Raw genomic sequence first — 17,312 nt, forward strand, 5'->3', positions numbered from 1 at the left:
ATATGAAGTCAGCTGATGGGGCGGATTTAATCCACAGGCCATAGTTTGCCCAACCCATTGAGTAGGACGAAGTTCCAGTTGTGAAGTTATAGAGGATAAGTATAAAAGGAGGGGTTTTGTTTGTTTATTTTCCAAAGGGAGAGATTACTGTAGTCTGACATAGTCAACAAATTCTTCACAGAGAAAGTAAGACTTTGATGAGACTTTCCAGTAACAGGCCACCTAGGAATAAGTGGAGTGGAAGAGGAAGGCTTGTCAATAATCACTCCTTGGTTCCTTTTTGTGTAAGTCAGGACTTTTTTATGTTGGATGTTTTTTCAGAGGGAGACACACTTGTGTTCATTATTCTGTTTTGTATTGAATTCAGAGAAGTATGGTGAGAACCTGGCTGAGTGATCTATAATTTGGTTAAAATACCAAATGACTTCATAGCTCACCTAAGTCATTTAGTGCAGAGAAGAAATAAAGGAAAACCACTAAAATGGTTTTACTTTAATAAGTTATCTAGACTCCTAAAACTGAAGAGGACTTATTTTTATCTCCAGTTCAATTCTTATAGACTTTCCAAGTACCAGGTATTGTGTGAGGCACTGGGGGCACAAAAACTAATGAGAAATCAACTCTACCCTCAGAGAACTCATCATTTGGTATGGGATCCCAACTTGTAAAGAAGCATAGTAGGACCAGTGAGAGGAGAGGTATGTGCAAGGCAGTGGTTCTCACACTTGAATATACAGTGGGATCACCTGGGAAACTTTTTAAAATTCCGATGCCTGGGTCCCACCCCCAGAGATTCTGATTTACTTGGTCTTGAGTGTGGCCTGGGCGTCTAGTGTTTTAAAAGCTCCCCAGGTGATCCCAATATGCAATCAAGGTTGAAAATCTCTGGTATGGGGGTGATGAGGCACAAAAGAGAGGACTCAGCTGTCCCAGGAGAGGAGTCGAGGTATGCTTAATCAGTAGAGGCAAACAAGGAGGATGAGAAAAAGGCTTTCTAGGCAGAGATAATACACAGAGGCAGGAAACAGTATATCCCATTCAAAAGGCTCTAGAATACTCATGTAAAGGGTGTTCAGCCAACACAGGCAAGAGTTTGGCTGGGAGTAGTGAACAGAGACCAAGGAGGAAAGCGGTAGCAGGAGGTGAAGTTGAAAAGGTAGATGTTCAAGCCTTGCTAGGTTTGGTCTTGTATGGTCTTGGTCTTATATGGAATTAGAAATCAGTGAAGAGTTCTAAGGAGAAGAATATCGTGATTGTAGTTAGAAAAATTACTCTTCTGAGTAGTGTGGTGAGTTGGACTGATGGTCTTGAAACTCCACACAAGAAGCCCAGTTACAAGGTTACAGCCAAGTCCAAGTGAGAAATGATGAAGATCTAAATATAGGTTAACGGCAGTGAACCTGGACAGGAAATGACAGATTTGTAAGGTACTAAGGAGGTGGAATGGTAGGATGTGGTGACTGTGGATGATTAGGATGACTCTGAGTTCCTGACTTGACTGACAGGATATATGGTTGGACTGTTGATGAAAATAGGGAATGCTAGATGTTTAGTGAGAGAGGGAGAGGTAGATAATAAATGAGCTCCTTTTGATTCATTTTAATTTGAAATACTGGTAGGACTTTCAAGTACAGTTCTCCAGTAAGCCTTTGGATATGCAGGTTCCAAGACTTAAAAGAGAGGGTAGCCCTGAAGATATTAATTTGGGAGTCATCAGAATACAGGTGGATCAAGTCTGGAAATAAGATGAGATTGCCAAAGTGAGAAATGCAGAATGCTGTGAAACACCAATATTTAAAGTACGGACAGAGGAAGAGAGCCATCAGTTTGGCTAAGGAAGAGGTTAGGGTAGTAGGAGTAGAGCCAGAAGAAGATGATGTTGTAGAAACCAAAGGAGTAATATTTCAAGAAGGGAATAACCAGAAGTATCAGATGCTTGAGAATAATCAAAGAGTGTGAAGAATAAAACATGCCCATGGGTTGGTGGAGCAGTTTCACAGGAATGGTGGTTCTAGAACCATGATTGCAATTGACTTAAGACTGAATTTTAAATTCCAGTCAAAAGCATGAAGTGGATAGATTTAGGAAGCCCTTTTCCTACTCCTAACACATAGAAAGTCCAGATAAAAATATATAACTTTTAAAAATATTTTAAATATGTAGCCAAATTCAAAAGGAAAAAAGAGAATTCTCCAGATGCTTCAGATGAAAGAGAAACTAAAAGCCATAGGAACAAGCAAATGTTGAAGTTGAGTGTCTCACAGAGGTATCAGGACCACATATAGAGTTTTCTTAATCCATTCAAGCTGCTATAATAAAATACCACAGACTGAGTAGCTTATAAACAACAGAAATTTTTTGCTCACAGTTCTGGAGGCTAGAAATCCAAGATCATGGTGCTGGAAGGGTCAGGTGAAGACCCTCTTCCAGGTCACAGACTTCTCAATGTATTATTCCATGATGGAAGGGACTAGGGAAGTCTGTGGGGTCTCTTTTATAAGGGCACTAATCCCGTTCATGAGGGCTTCACCCTCATGACCTAACCACTTCCCAAAGGCCCCACTTCCTAACACTATCACATTGGTGTTAGGATTCCAACATGTGAATTTTGGGGGGACACAAACATTCATATCCTAGCAGAGGTCAAGACCCAAATAGGGACTAACATTTTAACACCTCACGGCAAGGACCTTTGTCTGTGCAGAAATTATGCAAGGGGCTGTTCCATCCTTGAATGGAACCAGGAAAACTCTGAGCTTGGAAATGAGCCACCCAACTTGAAGTAGAAAAAGGGCCCCTAAAAGAAATCAGAATCCCATGCATGTGACGTGCAAGTGAGGACCTCAATTTGCACTACCCACGTAGGGATAGAAAGTTTTAAGCCAAAAAAATAACCTTTAAAACTTGTTTGGAATTAGTGAAACCCAAGGATCCGGAAGAGACAGAAGCAAACCACCTAAAAGTGACATCTACAAAATTCAGGACTAATGTGGGACTCCTGCAGAGGACAAGTCTCACTGAGGGAGAGCTTGCAGATCAAAAGAGCAAACCGCATGGGAAAACTCACCATCGTGAGAAAATAAGGAAAATGCAACAAACAGGACATTCGACATCGAAAGAACTACCAAAAAATATAGAGCCACATAAAAGGAACTTTAAAATTGCTGGTTTTAAAATATTCAGAGGTGAAGGAATAGAATCCATAATACAAGAACAGGACATTTTGGAGAGAGAAAGCCAGTAGATTTTTTAAAAAGCCAAATGAAAAATACAGTAACTGAAAAATTTTCAAAAAGCAATATATGGGTTAAATCATAGAGTAGACCCTAGAGAGGGATTTCATGAATTGAAAAAGTGAATGAGAAAGTGAAGTCACTGAGTGAAGGCCACTCATTTGATGACAGTGTCTGTGAAGGAGGGAGAGGAGCTTTATTAGAGAGAAATGCTGGATCAAAGAAGAGAGTCATTCATTCATTCATTCATTCATTTTTTTAAAAAGTAAATTAGGTTGGGAAATATATAGAGATACTAGAAATATAGGAAAAAGAGGGGATAATTGAGGGGAGAAACGATCCCCATGAGCCTAGGTAGAGGGATTATTGAAGTGAATGAGGATGAAATAGATTTGAACATATTTCTGTGGGGGATAGAAGGTGGAATGGTTGCAAATATGTAATTAGGTCCCCTCCTTTCTCTGTCAGATAGGAAGAATGTGGGGATAACCAATGAGGAGATAAAGAGCAAAGGTTTAAAAAGTAGCCATTGAAGGAAAGGGAAGGGAAGTTATCAGAGCCAGGTAAAAAGAATGCCAAAGAACATTGAGGGTTGATCTGGCATGGAATTTGAGATAGTACCATTCTGTAAGATCGCGCCCAGCACCCCAAGTATAAAAGTATAAAAATTAGATTGTAGGATTAATCCATAAATGTTGCAGAAAAGATTCAAGAAAATAACAGGGAAAAAAATGAAATAGAAGATACCAGTGAGAGTAATTTGAGAAATCCGAGGGAAGAAGGTTCGTAGTCTAATTTTTGTATTGCTGACCACAGTTACTGTTAGAAAACTTTGCTTACAGTGAGTTAGAAGAATTCTAGAAATCAACTATGGTTCTCTTATTTACTCTAGCATATTTTCAAAGAACCAGGGCAGTATCCCTCCCTACAACATGAAACCATCTTACCTTGAGTCAGGTTGTCAAGAGTCAAAGTTTTAGGCTTCCACTTCTTTTGACTACTAACGTTAAATTGTCTCTTGGGGAAAGGAGCTTTTATCGTACATACATGCATACACACCACACATATGTTGTATGTTTAGAAGTGCATAATGTCCCCCAGTATAACCCTTAACACCAAAATGAATCCCTGCCTGTGATGGAGGGGAAAACCTCCTGGAGTCTTGGTCAACTTCAGAGGAGTAGCCAGCTAATTAACTCTCCCTTCATAAATAAATGTCATTTCTATCACCAAGAGTTGCTGATGAGGATTTTTAGACCATTGAAATTAGTTATAGTGACAGAAATGTTTAACAGAAAGAGAAGCTTTTTAATTAAGTTGAAATTGAACATTTAAGATGAATTTACAAGCACATTCTGGTAAGAGCAGTGTTAATAGCTAACCCATGGGCCCTGTTAAAGGACTTGAAGCCTGTCACTCTAGGTCACTAGTCAAAGCCCACTGGAGACAGCAATAATCAAAGACTTTTCCTGCCTGACATCAGGGGCAGAAGGTTTCTCTGTGATGATAGATTTGCTTTGAATAGAGGGGTGTCCATAGTTCAAAAAATACCTTCAAGTAGAACTAATTGGCAGTTTAAACAAAGAAGTCAGAGAACAACATTTTGCAACACTTCTGTCACCTTTCAGATACCATTTATGTTGTCGTTTAATAGCATTCTTTTATATGGTTACCCCACTTTTTATTTGTTCAGCATCTTTCTTGAAAGATCCCTCAAAAACCTACCATACACTTTTATTGATCCTATGGGATTAACTATGATAACGGGGATGAATTAGATTAACAGCTTTCATGATTACTCAACAATGAAGAAACTAGGAATGAAATCTAGAAATGATGTTTCCCAGTAATATGACCTATTAATGGATATCACTGCCTCCAGCTCAGATAACGGATTATGTTAAGAGAGATGGGTGTGATATCTTTGTTCTGCAGCAAAGGTAGATGAAAATACTAACTGGGTACTAGGCGATGTGCTGAAGTGTCTTCTTTTCTGTTGGTTGTGTTTAGGGCCATTGTCCAGTCGGAAGAAAAACTTGTCATCAGTGCATCTTGGGCAAAAGATGATGATATCAGCAGGCTCTTGAAATCTCTACCAAACTGGATTAATATGGCTCAACCCAAACAGCTAAGGCCAAAGCGAGAAGAGGAAGAAGATTTCATAAGGTAAAAGGTCTATTTCCTAAGTCGTACTAAACATAGGGAGGAAAAACATCTGTTTAGCTAATTCTTTCTTACATGAAATTTTGGCCAGTTCTAAATATCAAGCAGCAATTAACTGAACTTAGTAAAATCTGTTGTTATCCTGCTGCACCTCATTTCCCAGGCAAGTATGCCTTATGCTCAAAACTTGAGAAGGAAGGAATTAATGTGGATCGAATTTGGAGCATGGCTAAATTGAGTTCAAGTATCTTTTGATTTGTAGGTCATTTTCTCCTCTTAGGGGAAAAATATAGTTTATTCATTCATTTATTTAATACAGCAAATGACCTTATTATGAGCCAGACCTTGGAAACGTGACAGTTAATAAGATAAAGTTCCTGCCCACACAGAGTATGTTACAATTGTTCTTAGCATGTTCTTCAGTTCATCGAACTGTTAGAAATAGTACAATATATATGAAGAAACATGGGAAGCACATTTGTATTTCCATAAAGTCCAACTGATTGTTTCCTACTTGTTTTGACAAAGTAAGGTCTCTCTTTCAACTTTACCACTCAACATTTACCTTTCTATAATTTAAATGATTTACTTAGCCGTGAAAATATGGCCTAATTTGGTCAAGTGACTCATTTTCACACGGCTGGTTTGCCACAGTAAAATATTTTCACCTCTGTCATTTTAGAGCTGTGTAAAGTAAGAAAAAAATGGAGGTAATACTTTGTCCCATTAAAATTAGGTTTATTCTTACTGTCTTTTGGCTATCCAAGGGAATGAATACATAGTAAAAATAAAATAAAATAAAAGCACTTTAAAGAAGCAAAGACCAGAAGAAGAATAAAAGAAGTAATGGCCAATATTTTACTTTTAATTCATCATAGAACTGTGGACTCATCTCTTTCTCAGAATGTAGGTTACAACTGTAGATAAATAGGTCTTTACTGCTCACAAAGTTAACTGTATTCATACACTATAGGGCCATATTTTTACCAACATTTTATGAAAATTTGCTATTGTGCCATTCAAAACTTTCTCAAAATTATGAGACTCAAAAATTCACCTGCAATTTAACCTAAAATCTTCCTATTTATTCTCTTCATTATCTCAGAAAAACTTGTCAACTAGTTACATTGATATAAGAAAACTGTATATATAGTTTACTTTTTTTAAAATTAATAGACTTTATTTTGGGGGGGAGCAGTTTTAGGTTTATAAAAAATATTGAGGGGCTGGCCCAGTGGCGCAAGCGGTTAGGTGGGCGCACTCCGCTGCGGCAGCCCGGGGTCCGCCAGTTAGGATCCTGGGCGCGCACCGATGCGCTGCTTGGCAGGCCATGCTGTGGCGGAGTCCCATATAAAGTGGAGGAAGACGGGCACGGATGTTGGCCTAGGGCCAGTCTTCTTCAGCAAAAAAGGGGGAGGATTGGCAGATGTTAGCACAAGGCTGATCTCCTCACCAAAAAAAAAAATATTGAGGGAAAAGTACAGAGTTCCCATATATCCGCTCCCCCACTCCCACAATTCCCTCTATTTTTAACATCTTGTATTAATGTGGTAGCTTTGTTAAAATTGGTGAGCTAATAATGATATTATTATTAACTAAAGTCTATAGTTTACATTATGGTTCACTCTCTGTGTTGTACATTCTATGGGTTTTGACAAATATACAATGAACATATACACCATTACAGTATCATTCAGAATAATAGTTTCACTGCCCTAAAAATCCTCTGTGCTCCTCCTATTCATCCCTCTCTTCCTCTCACTGAACCCCTGGAAACCACTGATTTTTTTTTACTGTCTCCATAGTTTTACCTTTTCCAGAATGTCATGTAGTTGAAATCACATAGTATGTAGCCTTTTCAGATTGGCTTCTTTTGCTTAGCAATAGGCACTTAAGTTTCCTCCATGTCTTTGTGTGGCTTGATAGCTCTTTTTTTTTTTAATCGCTGAATAATATTCCATTGTGTTGGTGTACCACAGTTTGTTTATCCTTTCACCTCTTGAAGGACATCTTGGTTGCTTCCAAGTTTTAGCAATTATAAATAAAGCTGCTATAAACATTCAAGTGCAGGTTTTTGTGTGGATGTAAGTTTTCAACTCATTTGAGTAAATACCAAGGAATGCGATTGCTAGATCATATGGTAAGAGTATGTTTAGTTTTGTAAGAAATTGCCAAACTGTCTTCCAAGATGGCTGTGCCATTTTGCATTCCCACCAGCAATAAAGGAGAGTTTCTGTTGCTCCACATCCTCACTAGCATTTGGTGTTGTCAGTGTTTTGGATTTGACACATTCTTATAGGTGTGTAGTGATATCTCATTGTTTTAATTTGTATTTCCCTAATGACATAGGATGTTGAGCATCTTTTCATATGCTTATTTGATATCTCTATCTATATTTTTGGTGAAATATCTGTTCAGATCTTTTGCCCATTTTTTAATTGTGTTGTATGTTTTCTTATTGCTGAGTTTTAACAATATCTTTTGTGTACTTTGGATACAGTCCTTTATCTGATACGTGTTTTGCTAAGATTTTCTCCCAGTCTGTGCCTTGTCCTTTCATCCTCTTCACAGTGTCTTTTGTAGAGCAGACGTTTTTAATTTTAATGAAGTCTAATTTTAATAAAGTTTAATGAACCAATTTTTTTTTCTTTTATGGATCATGCTTTTCTGCCTTCTGGTTTTAATTCTTTTGTATGATTCCACTTTTTCTCTTCTCTTAGTGTATAAATTGTACTTCGTTGTTTTTTTTTTTTACTTTTTTTTAGTGATTGCCCTAGAGTTTGCAGTATACGTTCATAACTAATGCAAGTCTACTTTCAAATAACACTATACAACTACACAGGTTGTGCAAGTACCTTGTAACAAAGTATTCCTGATTCCTCCCTCCCATCCTTATAACATTGCTATCATTCATTTCATTTATCCATAAGCTATAATCTCTGCATATAATGTTGCTATTTTGAACAAAGTGTTATTTGTTAGATCAAATAAGAATAAGAGAAATAAAAGGTTTTATTTTCCTTCGTTAATTCCTTCTCGAATGCTCTTCCTTTCTTAATGTTGCTCCAAGTTTCTGACCTATATCATTTTCTTTCTCCCTAAACAACAACTTTTAACATTGCTTGTAAGACAGGTCTACTCATGACAACTTCCCTCAATTTTTGTTTGTTGGAGAAAGTCTTTATTTTTCCTTCACTTTTGAAGAATAATTTCACAGAGTACAGAATTCTAGGTTGGTGATTCTTTTCTTTTAACACTTTAAACATTTGACTCCACTATTCTTGCTTCCATAGTTTTTGAAGAGAAGTCCAATGTAATTCTTATCTGTATTCTTCTATAGATAAGGTAATTTTTTCCTCTGGCTTCTTTCAAGATTTTTTCCTTTGTTTTTGATTGTGTGCTGTTTGAACATTACATGCCTAGGCATAGGGTTTTTTTGGTGTTTTTCATGCTTAGTATTCTCTGAGCTTCCTGGATCTGTGGTTTGATGTCTGTCATTGGTTTGGGGAAATTCTCAGTCATTATTGCTTCACATATTTCTTCTGTTCTTTGTTCTCTTCCTTCTCCTTCTGGTATTCTCATTACACTTATGTTACACCTTTTGTAATTGTTCTATAGTTTTTGGGTGTTCTATTCTGTCTTTTCATTCTTTTTGTCTTTGGATTTCAATTTTGGACATTTCTATTGACATTTCTTCAAGCTCACTGATGCTTTCCTTGGTTATGCCCAGTCTATTGATAAGCCCATCAAAGGCGGTCTTCATTTCTGTTATAGTGTTTTTGATTTTTAGCATTTCCTCATGATTCTTTCTTAGAGTTTCCATTTCTCTGCTTACATTACCTACAGTTTACTTTTCATTGAAAATATATGTATATATACAACTCTTTAATAAAGTATTATATATATTTACAGAGAAGTGGATGTATCAAAGGCACAGCTTGGTAAACTTTTACACTTTTCACTTGTGTAATCAGTACCCAGATCAAGAAACAAAACAATAGCAACAAGAACCAGAACATAGCAAAAAGGAGCCTTCATATGCTTCCTTCCAATCACTACTTGCCTCTCCAAAAGTTACCCTTATCTGACTTCTAGGGACATAGATTAGCTTAATTTGTCTTTGGATTCTCTATAAGTGAAATCATGCAGTCATCTTTTCTTTTATGACTAGCTTCATTTGTTCCACATTTTGTTGGTGAGATTCATTCATATTGTTGTGTATAAGTTCTCATTACTCTATAATCTGTATCATATTCCGTTGTGTGAAGACACCACAGTTTTTTTTTATATTTTATTATGTGTGTCTATGTTTGTTTATGTGTGTGTATATATATATATGTATGCACATATATTCATTCATTCTATTGCTGATGGGCACCTGGGTAATTTCTAGTTTGGAACTATTTCAAAGAGTGCTGCTATGAATATTCTACTATATCTGATAACCATATGTATATATTTCTATTGGTTATATTCTAGGAGTAGAATTGCTGTGTCATAGGATATGCATATATTCAGTTTTAGTACACACTGCCAAATAGTTTTCAAAAGGAGTAGTAAGAATTTACACTCTCATAGCAGTGTATAAGAGTTCTAGTTGCTCCATGTCTCATCAACTCTTGATATTTTTCATCTTTTTAATCTTACCCTTCTAGTAGGATTGTAGAGGTATCTTATTGTGGTTTAATAAGTATTTCTCTCACGACTAATGAAGTTGAGCACCTTTTAATGTATTTTTATGTATTTATTGGCCATTTGAATATTTTTTCATAACATATTTGTTCAAATCTATTTTTAATTTGGTTGTCTGTCTTTTCCTTACTGATTTGTAGGAATTCTTTATATACCTGATTGTAACTCCTTTGTTATAGATCTATTGATTGATTGATAATATCATCTTCTTCTACTCTATAGGTTGCCTTTTTACTCTCTTACTGGGGTCTTTGAGTAAACAGAGTATTTAAATTTTAATAAGTCCAATTTATTGTTTTTTATGGATGGGACATTTTGTATCCTATTTAGAAATTCTGGCTTATACCAAAGTCACATAGATGTTTTTCTCTAAAACCTTTATTGTGATGAATATATTTTTCCCCAGCATCTGAAATAAATTATAAAATCTTAAATTTTTATTTCCTATCCATGTTTTCTATACTTCCTCTTAATTTAGATCATGTTGTTATGACAATAGTAGCATAGAGTAGCCTCATGAGTTTTTTCTATCAAGAGAGGTAAAGAATAATTGAGACATCAATTAATTAGAGCCCCAACTATTAATAATCAAATTGACCTTAAGACAGGTCAGGCCACAAGAATCTGTTTTTTCTCAGTATTACCATCATATTTTCCTGCTGCCAGATCTTTAAGAGGTCTTGGTAAGCATATTCCTACTCCTCTTTAAGTGTACTCCTTTAATCATATCTATAACCTTAATAGTTGTATTAGAAGCAACTTCTGGAGGATACATTATTTTTTCCCCTACTTTTCAGGTTACTTTAAATGAATATAAGTCTTTTTTCTTATGTTCCTCAGCTTATTATGTAACTCCTTAATTGTATTTTATGCTTGCAAAGAGATTTTCAATTAGTCTTATTAATTATCTTCAATATCTTAGAGTTGAAAGAAAGAGTTTCTAGCCGTATTCCAGAAAAGAGAATGCTGATCCAAAGAGATGAACCTCTGTATACCACCTCATGCTTCCAATTTAGAAGAGCTAGAATTAAGGTTCTGGCTTTCTTTACTCTTGTTTTGCTCACTGAATTATATCGCCTTCTATCTTAAATTTGAAGGCAAAAGAGATTATACATAGATTTTTAAATTTTTTTGTGAGTTATGTATAAAGTGAAGTATAATCTTAGGTGTGTAACTCAGTGAAATATTATATGTGATTATACCCATGTAACTGCTTCCCAGATCAAAATGTAGAACTTTTCTAGCACTCAGAAGGCCTGTCCTCAAGGTAACCACTGTTCTGACTTTTATCACCACAGTTTAGTTTTCCCTGTCCTCAAATTTTATATAAATTTAATCATAGTGTCTGGTTGCTTTTGCTGAACATTATGCCTAAGAGATTTGTCCATATTTTTGGATGTAGACAGGGTTTGAAAACAAATTAGATTTGATTTAACAGAAAAAAAATAATTTTTCGGTCTGTTTTGTTTTGTATGTGATTCTTTCCTCTTAATCTGTCATGTTCTCTATCCTGATTAGAAGTTGAAAGCCACAGCAAGTAGGAGAGAACACTCTTCATTGATATTCCAATGTGGTAGAGTTGACCGAGAGCCTTGATATAGCACATTAGAGTACCATAGAGCATGGCATAAGCCAAAAAGACTGAAAAGTCACACTCTCCTCCTATAATTAGTTTTTAAAGCTTGGAGGGCTATTTGGTTCACAGATGAATATAGAATCCAGTGCCCTTTGCCTTGAATAAAGGTTATAGTCCCTTCATTACTGAACGAGGCCCTTTCCTATCTTTGTTTTTTAACTAAAAAATAAAATGTATTATTTCCAGGCTTAACTCTGAATAGAGAAAAAGAATAGGTCAAGCCAGAGCTTTAATAGAAAAAAGAAAAATAGCAAATATCCTTTCGTTCCCAAAGAAGTTGAAAGCAGGCTTTCTAGCCCATTGTCTTTGCACCTGTCATATATATGTATATATTTATCCTTTTGAGATGAATGAATATCCACTGATAAAAGCTGTCCTGCTTTCTGGAGGCATAATGAACAGAAGGAGTAAGCTGTTGGGAGAAGTAAAGGGGGTGGGGAGGGGTTGTCCAGGAGTTGAGAAGGCCGTGTATATTAGAAAGACTGTACCCCCAAATCTGTTACCCCCATTTCACTCAAGGCACCAGAATTCAGAGAATAGGAATCATTTCTCTAGAACCAGGTTTGAAAATCTTTAAGTGGATAAATATGATTGGTGGGACCAGGACCAGAGTTTTCAGGTGATAAAAGTCTAAGAATCTATAAAACCCACAAATTAGTCTTCAACTCTAGCAGGCAGAAAGATGAATGATAAAGAATTAAGTTTCTGGAAAGATTATGTAATCTATTTCAGCAATCACAACAATCAGAGTTGACAGTGCCGGGTCTGTACAGCAACATTATGAGTTTTCAAGTACTATTGTTCAACAGTTGAGGAAACTGAGGTGCAGAGAGGTTAAGTAACTTCCCCAAATTCACAGAGCCACTAAGTGACAGAGCTAGAATTTGAGCCCAGGTAGTCTGGCTCCCAGAGCTACCATACTGTGATCAACCAGCCTAAAAATGGATCAGGGCTTTGTATTTTGGGACACTTGAGTTATTCCTTCGTTTTCATTGATCATCATAATCTTGACTGATATTCTAATCGTTTTATGCTAATGTCACAAACATTTATCATATAGGTGTTTTTACTCTAGATTTTGTTCCTTATTATTGATATTCATTGTATTATATCTAATGTATAATATTGTTGTAGATTCTTTCCCTTTCAATAACAGGTTGTTAACAAAACATCCAGCTATATGGGCAGGGACAATATATTGAAACCAGGAATGTAGGTACTTTAAAACTGATTGTCTTATCTTTCATCTGAGTTTGTCTAATCAAAGAAAAGAAAAAAGAAGAATAACCATGTTGTAAAAAGAAAGAAGACACAAAGGGGATGAAAATATTAAAATAATATAAAACAAATTACGTAGATTTCAGATAATGCATGATGCAATACTGAGTGGGAAAGAGAGAGTAAAGGACTTTTTTAGCTATTTTAGTTGAGTTGTTTACAAGATAACTTTTTAATTTTGTTTGGCAAATCAAATGAGTGATATGTTTATTAAAGACTTTATTAAGACTTTTGTTGTTTTATGAAATTGTGAACTCAATGTGATTAAAGACCAGCAAAATATTATTTTCAAAGAGCAAGGTGATTCCTAAGATTTTGGCATGAGTTCTATATTAAATGTTTAATGAAAAAAAAGAGTCAGAATAAAAGCAGAAAGCAGGTTTGCATTTTTACCTTCCATGAAACCCTAATAGTACATCATAGGTCCTCAATCAATGTTGAATGAATGAAACTGAATAAAAAATTGGAAGGATCAGCCACTCTTCAAATAAAAAGAATAAAATGTAAAGAATGATGAGCCAAAAGCTGTAATTGGAAGAAATTACAGTGGCCTCCCTAAAAGTTACATGTATAGTAACTTGTTCCTTCTAGAAGCTCGCAGGCCTGAGTCCTAGTCCTCAGCACTGCCATTGACTAGTCTGTTTTGTTTTGTTTTGTTTTTGCCTTTGGTGGGTCTTTACATCTCTTCAGTTTCTGCATCCAGCTCAGATTAGACATTTAAGAGAAACAGAAATCTACTAGGCCTAGGAATGTATTCAGATGTGGACATAGAATGGATAAAGTAGAGCATAAATAATTTTCATAAAAATTTCACTTGGAAATTTAAAAAATTCTCAAAATAATATAAGTAATAGCTGTTAAAAGGTTCCAGATAACTACAGCTGTTAGAGAATCTTTAGATAAATTTGAAGGAGCAAGTAAAAGACCTGATGCAGGAAATAGATTTTAGCTAGCTTGAACAAAACGTTCATTAGAATGGAGATGTTTATTTCCCTATCTCTGCATGCTTAATATGACTTTAAATATATAATTATACAAGGAAAGATGAATCAGAAAACATGAATATATTAAATAAGTACAAGAGTAGAAAATGCTTTCCTAAAATGTTATTTTCCCCCTCAATTAAATAAGATGAAGGTCATAGATGGATGTAGGACACTGCCAAGCAAGACTGGATGCGAAGCAGACTTAAATCTCAAAATTAAACAAAAAGGACAGGTAATTAACTGGAGACTCAGCTACAAACATACCAATTAATGTTCAAGATGATTGAATTAGGCACTTTGTTATTATATCAAAATGATATGACTCTTGTTAGCATAAGATTGGCAGTAAGTGAAAAGAAAAAAATTCCTAAATCTCCCCTATACATTGCACAAATGCTAGTCTATGTAGACAGTTATTTGAGGATTATAGTTATCTGTTACTATCATAAAAAAGTCGTTAATATAGTGTTTTCTACATTTTATTTTTTTAATTTCAGATCATGGAATTATTTAATTTTTTTCATTTAGCTGTACATTTAATACCATTCCTCTTTATCTCATTTGGAATCTTAATTAAAAAAGTCTTAATTCGTCTAATTTAGTCCCTCTCAGCCCTTCAGAAAGGGAGGCTGAGAATGATGGCCTGTGCCATAGTGGTGGCAGGTAGGATACTTGTTATCTAGCCTGGGTAGCAGCAGGAAGAGGTGTTCCTAAGACAGGGGCAAGCAGTGCAACAGTCCAAAATCACAGCTGAAGAGGCCTGTGCCTGCTGTCATCTTTCTCCAGTCTGTCTCTACTAATGGCTGTTCTCTGCTGCAGGCTTAAATTCCCTGCCAAATGATGAAGGACCACTTGCCCTCTCACCCAATCTTTCTTCCCCTATTGAGCTTCTTCAGGTTCCCAATCCACCACGCTCTTTCCTACCTCTGTCTTTGCCGTGCCCATTCTCCTTCTTGGAATGCCCTCTGCTCGTTCCACCCCTGCCTCCTGTACCTGCCCAGTTCAGCTTTCAAGATACAGCTCAGACATCAACTCTTCCAGCGTCTCCTCCCTGAAACCCTCTCCCCTTCTGCACCCTACCCTGCTTCCCTCCTAGGTTAGGAGCTCACATCTGGGAGGAAGTCAGACAAATAAGCAGTTTATAGTGTGGTGAGTGCTACTGCTAGAGGGAAAGATATGTGTAAATATATAAAAAAGAGCCCAGGGGCCGGCCTGGTGGCTTAGTGGTTAAGTTTGTGCGCTCCACTTCAGCCGCCCGGGGTTCACAGGTTCGGATTCCAGGCGCGGACCTATACACCACTCATCAAGCCATGCTGTGGCGGCATCCCACATACAACATAGAGGAAGATTGGCACAGATGTTAGCTCAGGGCCAATCTTCCTCACCAAAAAAAAAGAAAGAGAGACCAATAGAAAAACTAAAAATAACAATATAACTACATTAGGAAGGAGAAATGGGTATAACTGGGGATGGGAAGAGGAGACATATGTAAGCTAATTCCTTACCCATCCATCGCGCAGGATGTCACAATAAAGTGTCGACAATTAATACATCAACAAGTAGCAGTTTCCACAGATTATGTAGAGACGTGGATATAACCCTGGAAGAATTAGAAACAGAAATAGTTTTTTTTTTAAAGTTATAGGTGCTTCTTTCTGGGGCACAAGTCTAAAGATGCGGAGGGGTAGGACAGGGAATCACTGCTCATCATTATAGGTGGTGGAACCATGGGTAATTATTATTACTTAGGTTTTAAATTTTTATTTGCTTAAAAAAAATTTCCACACATCCTCAAACTCTGTTACTGTTCACTGCCAGTTCAATAATTCTCCACAAATACATTGTGATTCTAACATTATGTTATCCCTGAAAAAAAGTCTTAAATCTTAAGCCATCTTCACTTTTCTGCCAATTTTATGCAAAGCATTTACTCTTCTCTATAGTATTTTACTTTGCCCCAGAGGTTCCCATCTCTTTCTTTATGTTCCTCCTAAGACCTCCATCTCCCCACCTATTCCTCAATCCTTCCCCTCTCTCTGTTCCAAAAGAACTACCTTGAAGACATGACACATAGTTGCTTAGTTTTGGAATCATTGCCTTTGTTTTGAGATCAATTGTTTAGTGTCTCTCCTCTGAACAGATTTAGATTCTTCGAAAGGAAATTGTATGACAATTTGAGAAATAATCAGAATGGTCAACAAGCTGGAGTACTCAGACGAGGAAGTTCAATGCTACATGAATTTTGACATTTAAATAAGTAATCATTCTCGGTAGTTGAAAAACTAAAGTGTATGTTCAACTTCTAAGTACTTATTGGTTATTTTAATCCTATATATTGATAATCTATTTTGAAGCTTAAGAGGTGTTCTTTATAGAAAACTATTGCTATTTGTATAAATGCATAACTTATAGTGGCTCCTGGCAGAAAGCTCCTGGCTCCTGGCTCCTTCCTGCATACCTCTGGAAGTCCCAGCTCCTATGGAAAAAAACTTGTACCTTATTATTTATATCCAGTGTTGCTTGACAACATCCTACAAAGAAAAGTTAGTAGCCAGGCTTATTTGAGTGGCTTGGCTAAAGAAAGATGCATTCATGCTCCAAGCTAACAGAGCGTTTCAATGCAACTTGATTCCAAGTTGAGTCTATATCAGAACCCTGAGCAGGTGCCATCAGCCTGAAAATAATGTGCTGTTTCACAATTAGCTCTTTGCCTGTCATTACCTAGTATCAGTTTTCATGGCATTTTTCACTGTCTTTACCCACTGATACATCAGTGTACTCACCTACTTGGTACCAAAAAAGGGGGTACAGAATGTAGAGAAAGCCCTGAGGCTCAGCCTTGGGTTCCTGCCCCAACTGCCCCTCATTCTCTGTGTGTCTTTAGCCAGGTCCCTTCACTCCTCTGTACCTCTATCCCTCATCTGTAAATGACAACCTTTGATTCTAGAACTTAGAGGCTGGTTTTTTAGTGTGTGTGTGTATGCATGTGTGTGTTTTGACTAGTATGTTAGGTCATGTTTAATGTCCAGTAAAATTGTGTTTTTATGTTGTGTATTTACACTTTAGATTGGAGCCCTTTGTATAATCAGTATTCTTAGTACATTCTATCCATTTTGTAGAATTTTGAATATAATTTTACTATTTTTTAGCTACTAGCTTTAGTATGCTTAGTTCTATTTCTGGTATGTTTACATTTATGGGTATTTTTTTTTCCTGGCTTGCAGAGACCCATTTTCTTGCTGTGTCCTCACATGTCAGAGAGAGAAAGAGAGATGTCTCTCATGTCTCTTCTTATAAGGGTACTAATCTCATCATGAGGGCTCC

The 17,312-nt window shown here is 36.4% G+C and overlaps 1 protein-coding gene across 1 annotated transcript in view; it reads left to right on the forward strand.

Annotated features, from left to right (window-relative positions):
• EXOC4 (exocyst complex component 4) overlaps window positions 1-17,312 on the forward strand; it is a 740,211-nt gene that overhangs the window by 596,719 nt on the left and 126,180 nt on the right. The window contains exon 13 of the mRNA XM_004430750.3: window positions 5,244-5,399. Within this exon, the coding sequence (XP_004430807.1) occupies window positions 5,244-5,399 (156 nt within the window). The remainder of the gene's footprint in view (window positions 1-5,243; window positions 5,400-17,312) is intronic.

The sequence above is a fragment of the Ceratotherium simum genome, chromosome 1 (genome assembly GCF_057802395.1).
Source record: "Ceratotherium simum simum isolate JZ-2026a chromosome 1, ASM5780239v1, whole genome shotgun sequence".
In the NCBI taxonomy this organism is placed as follows: Eukaryota; Metazoa; Chordata; class Mammalia; order Perissodactyla; family Rhinocerotidae; genus Ceratotherium; species Ceratotherium simum.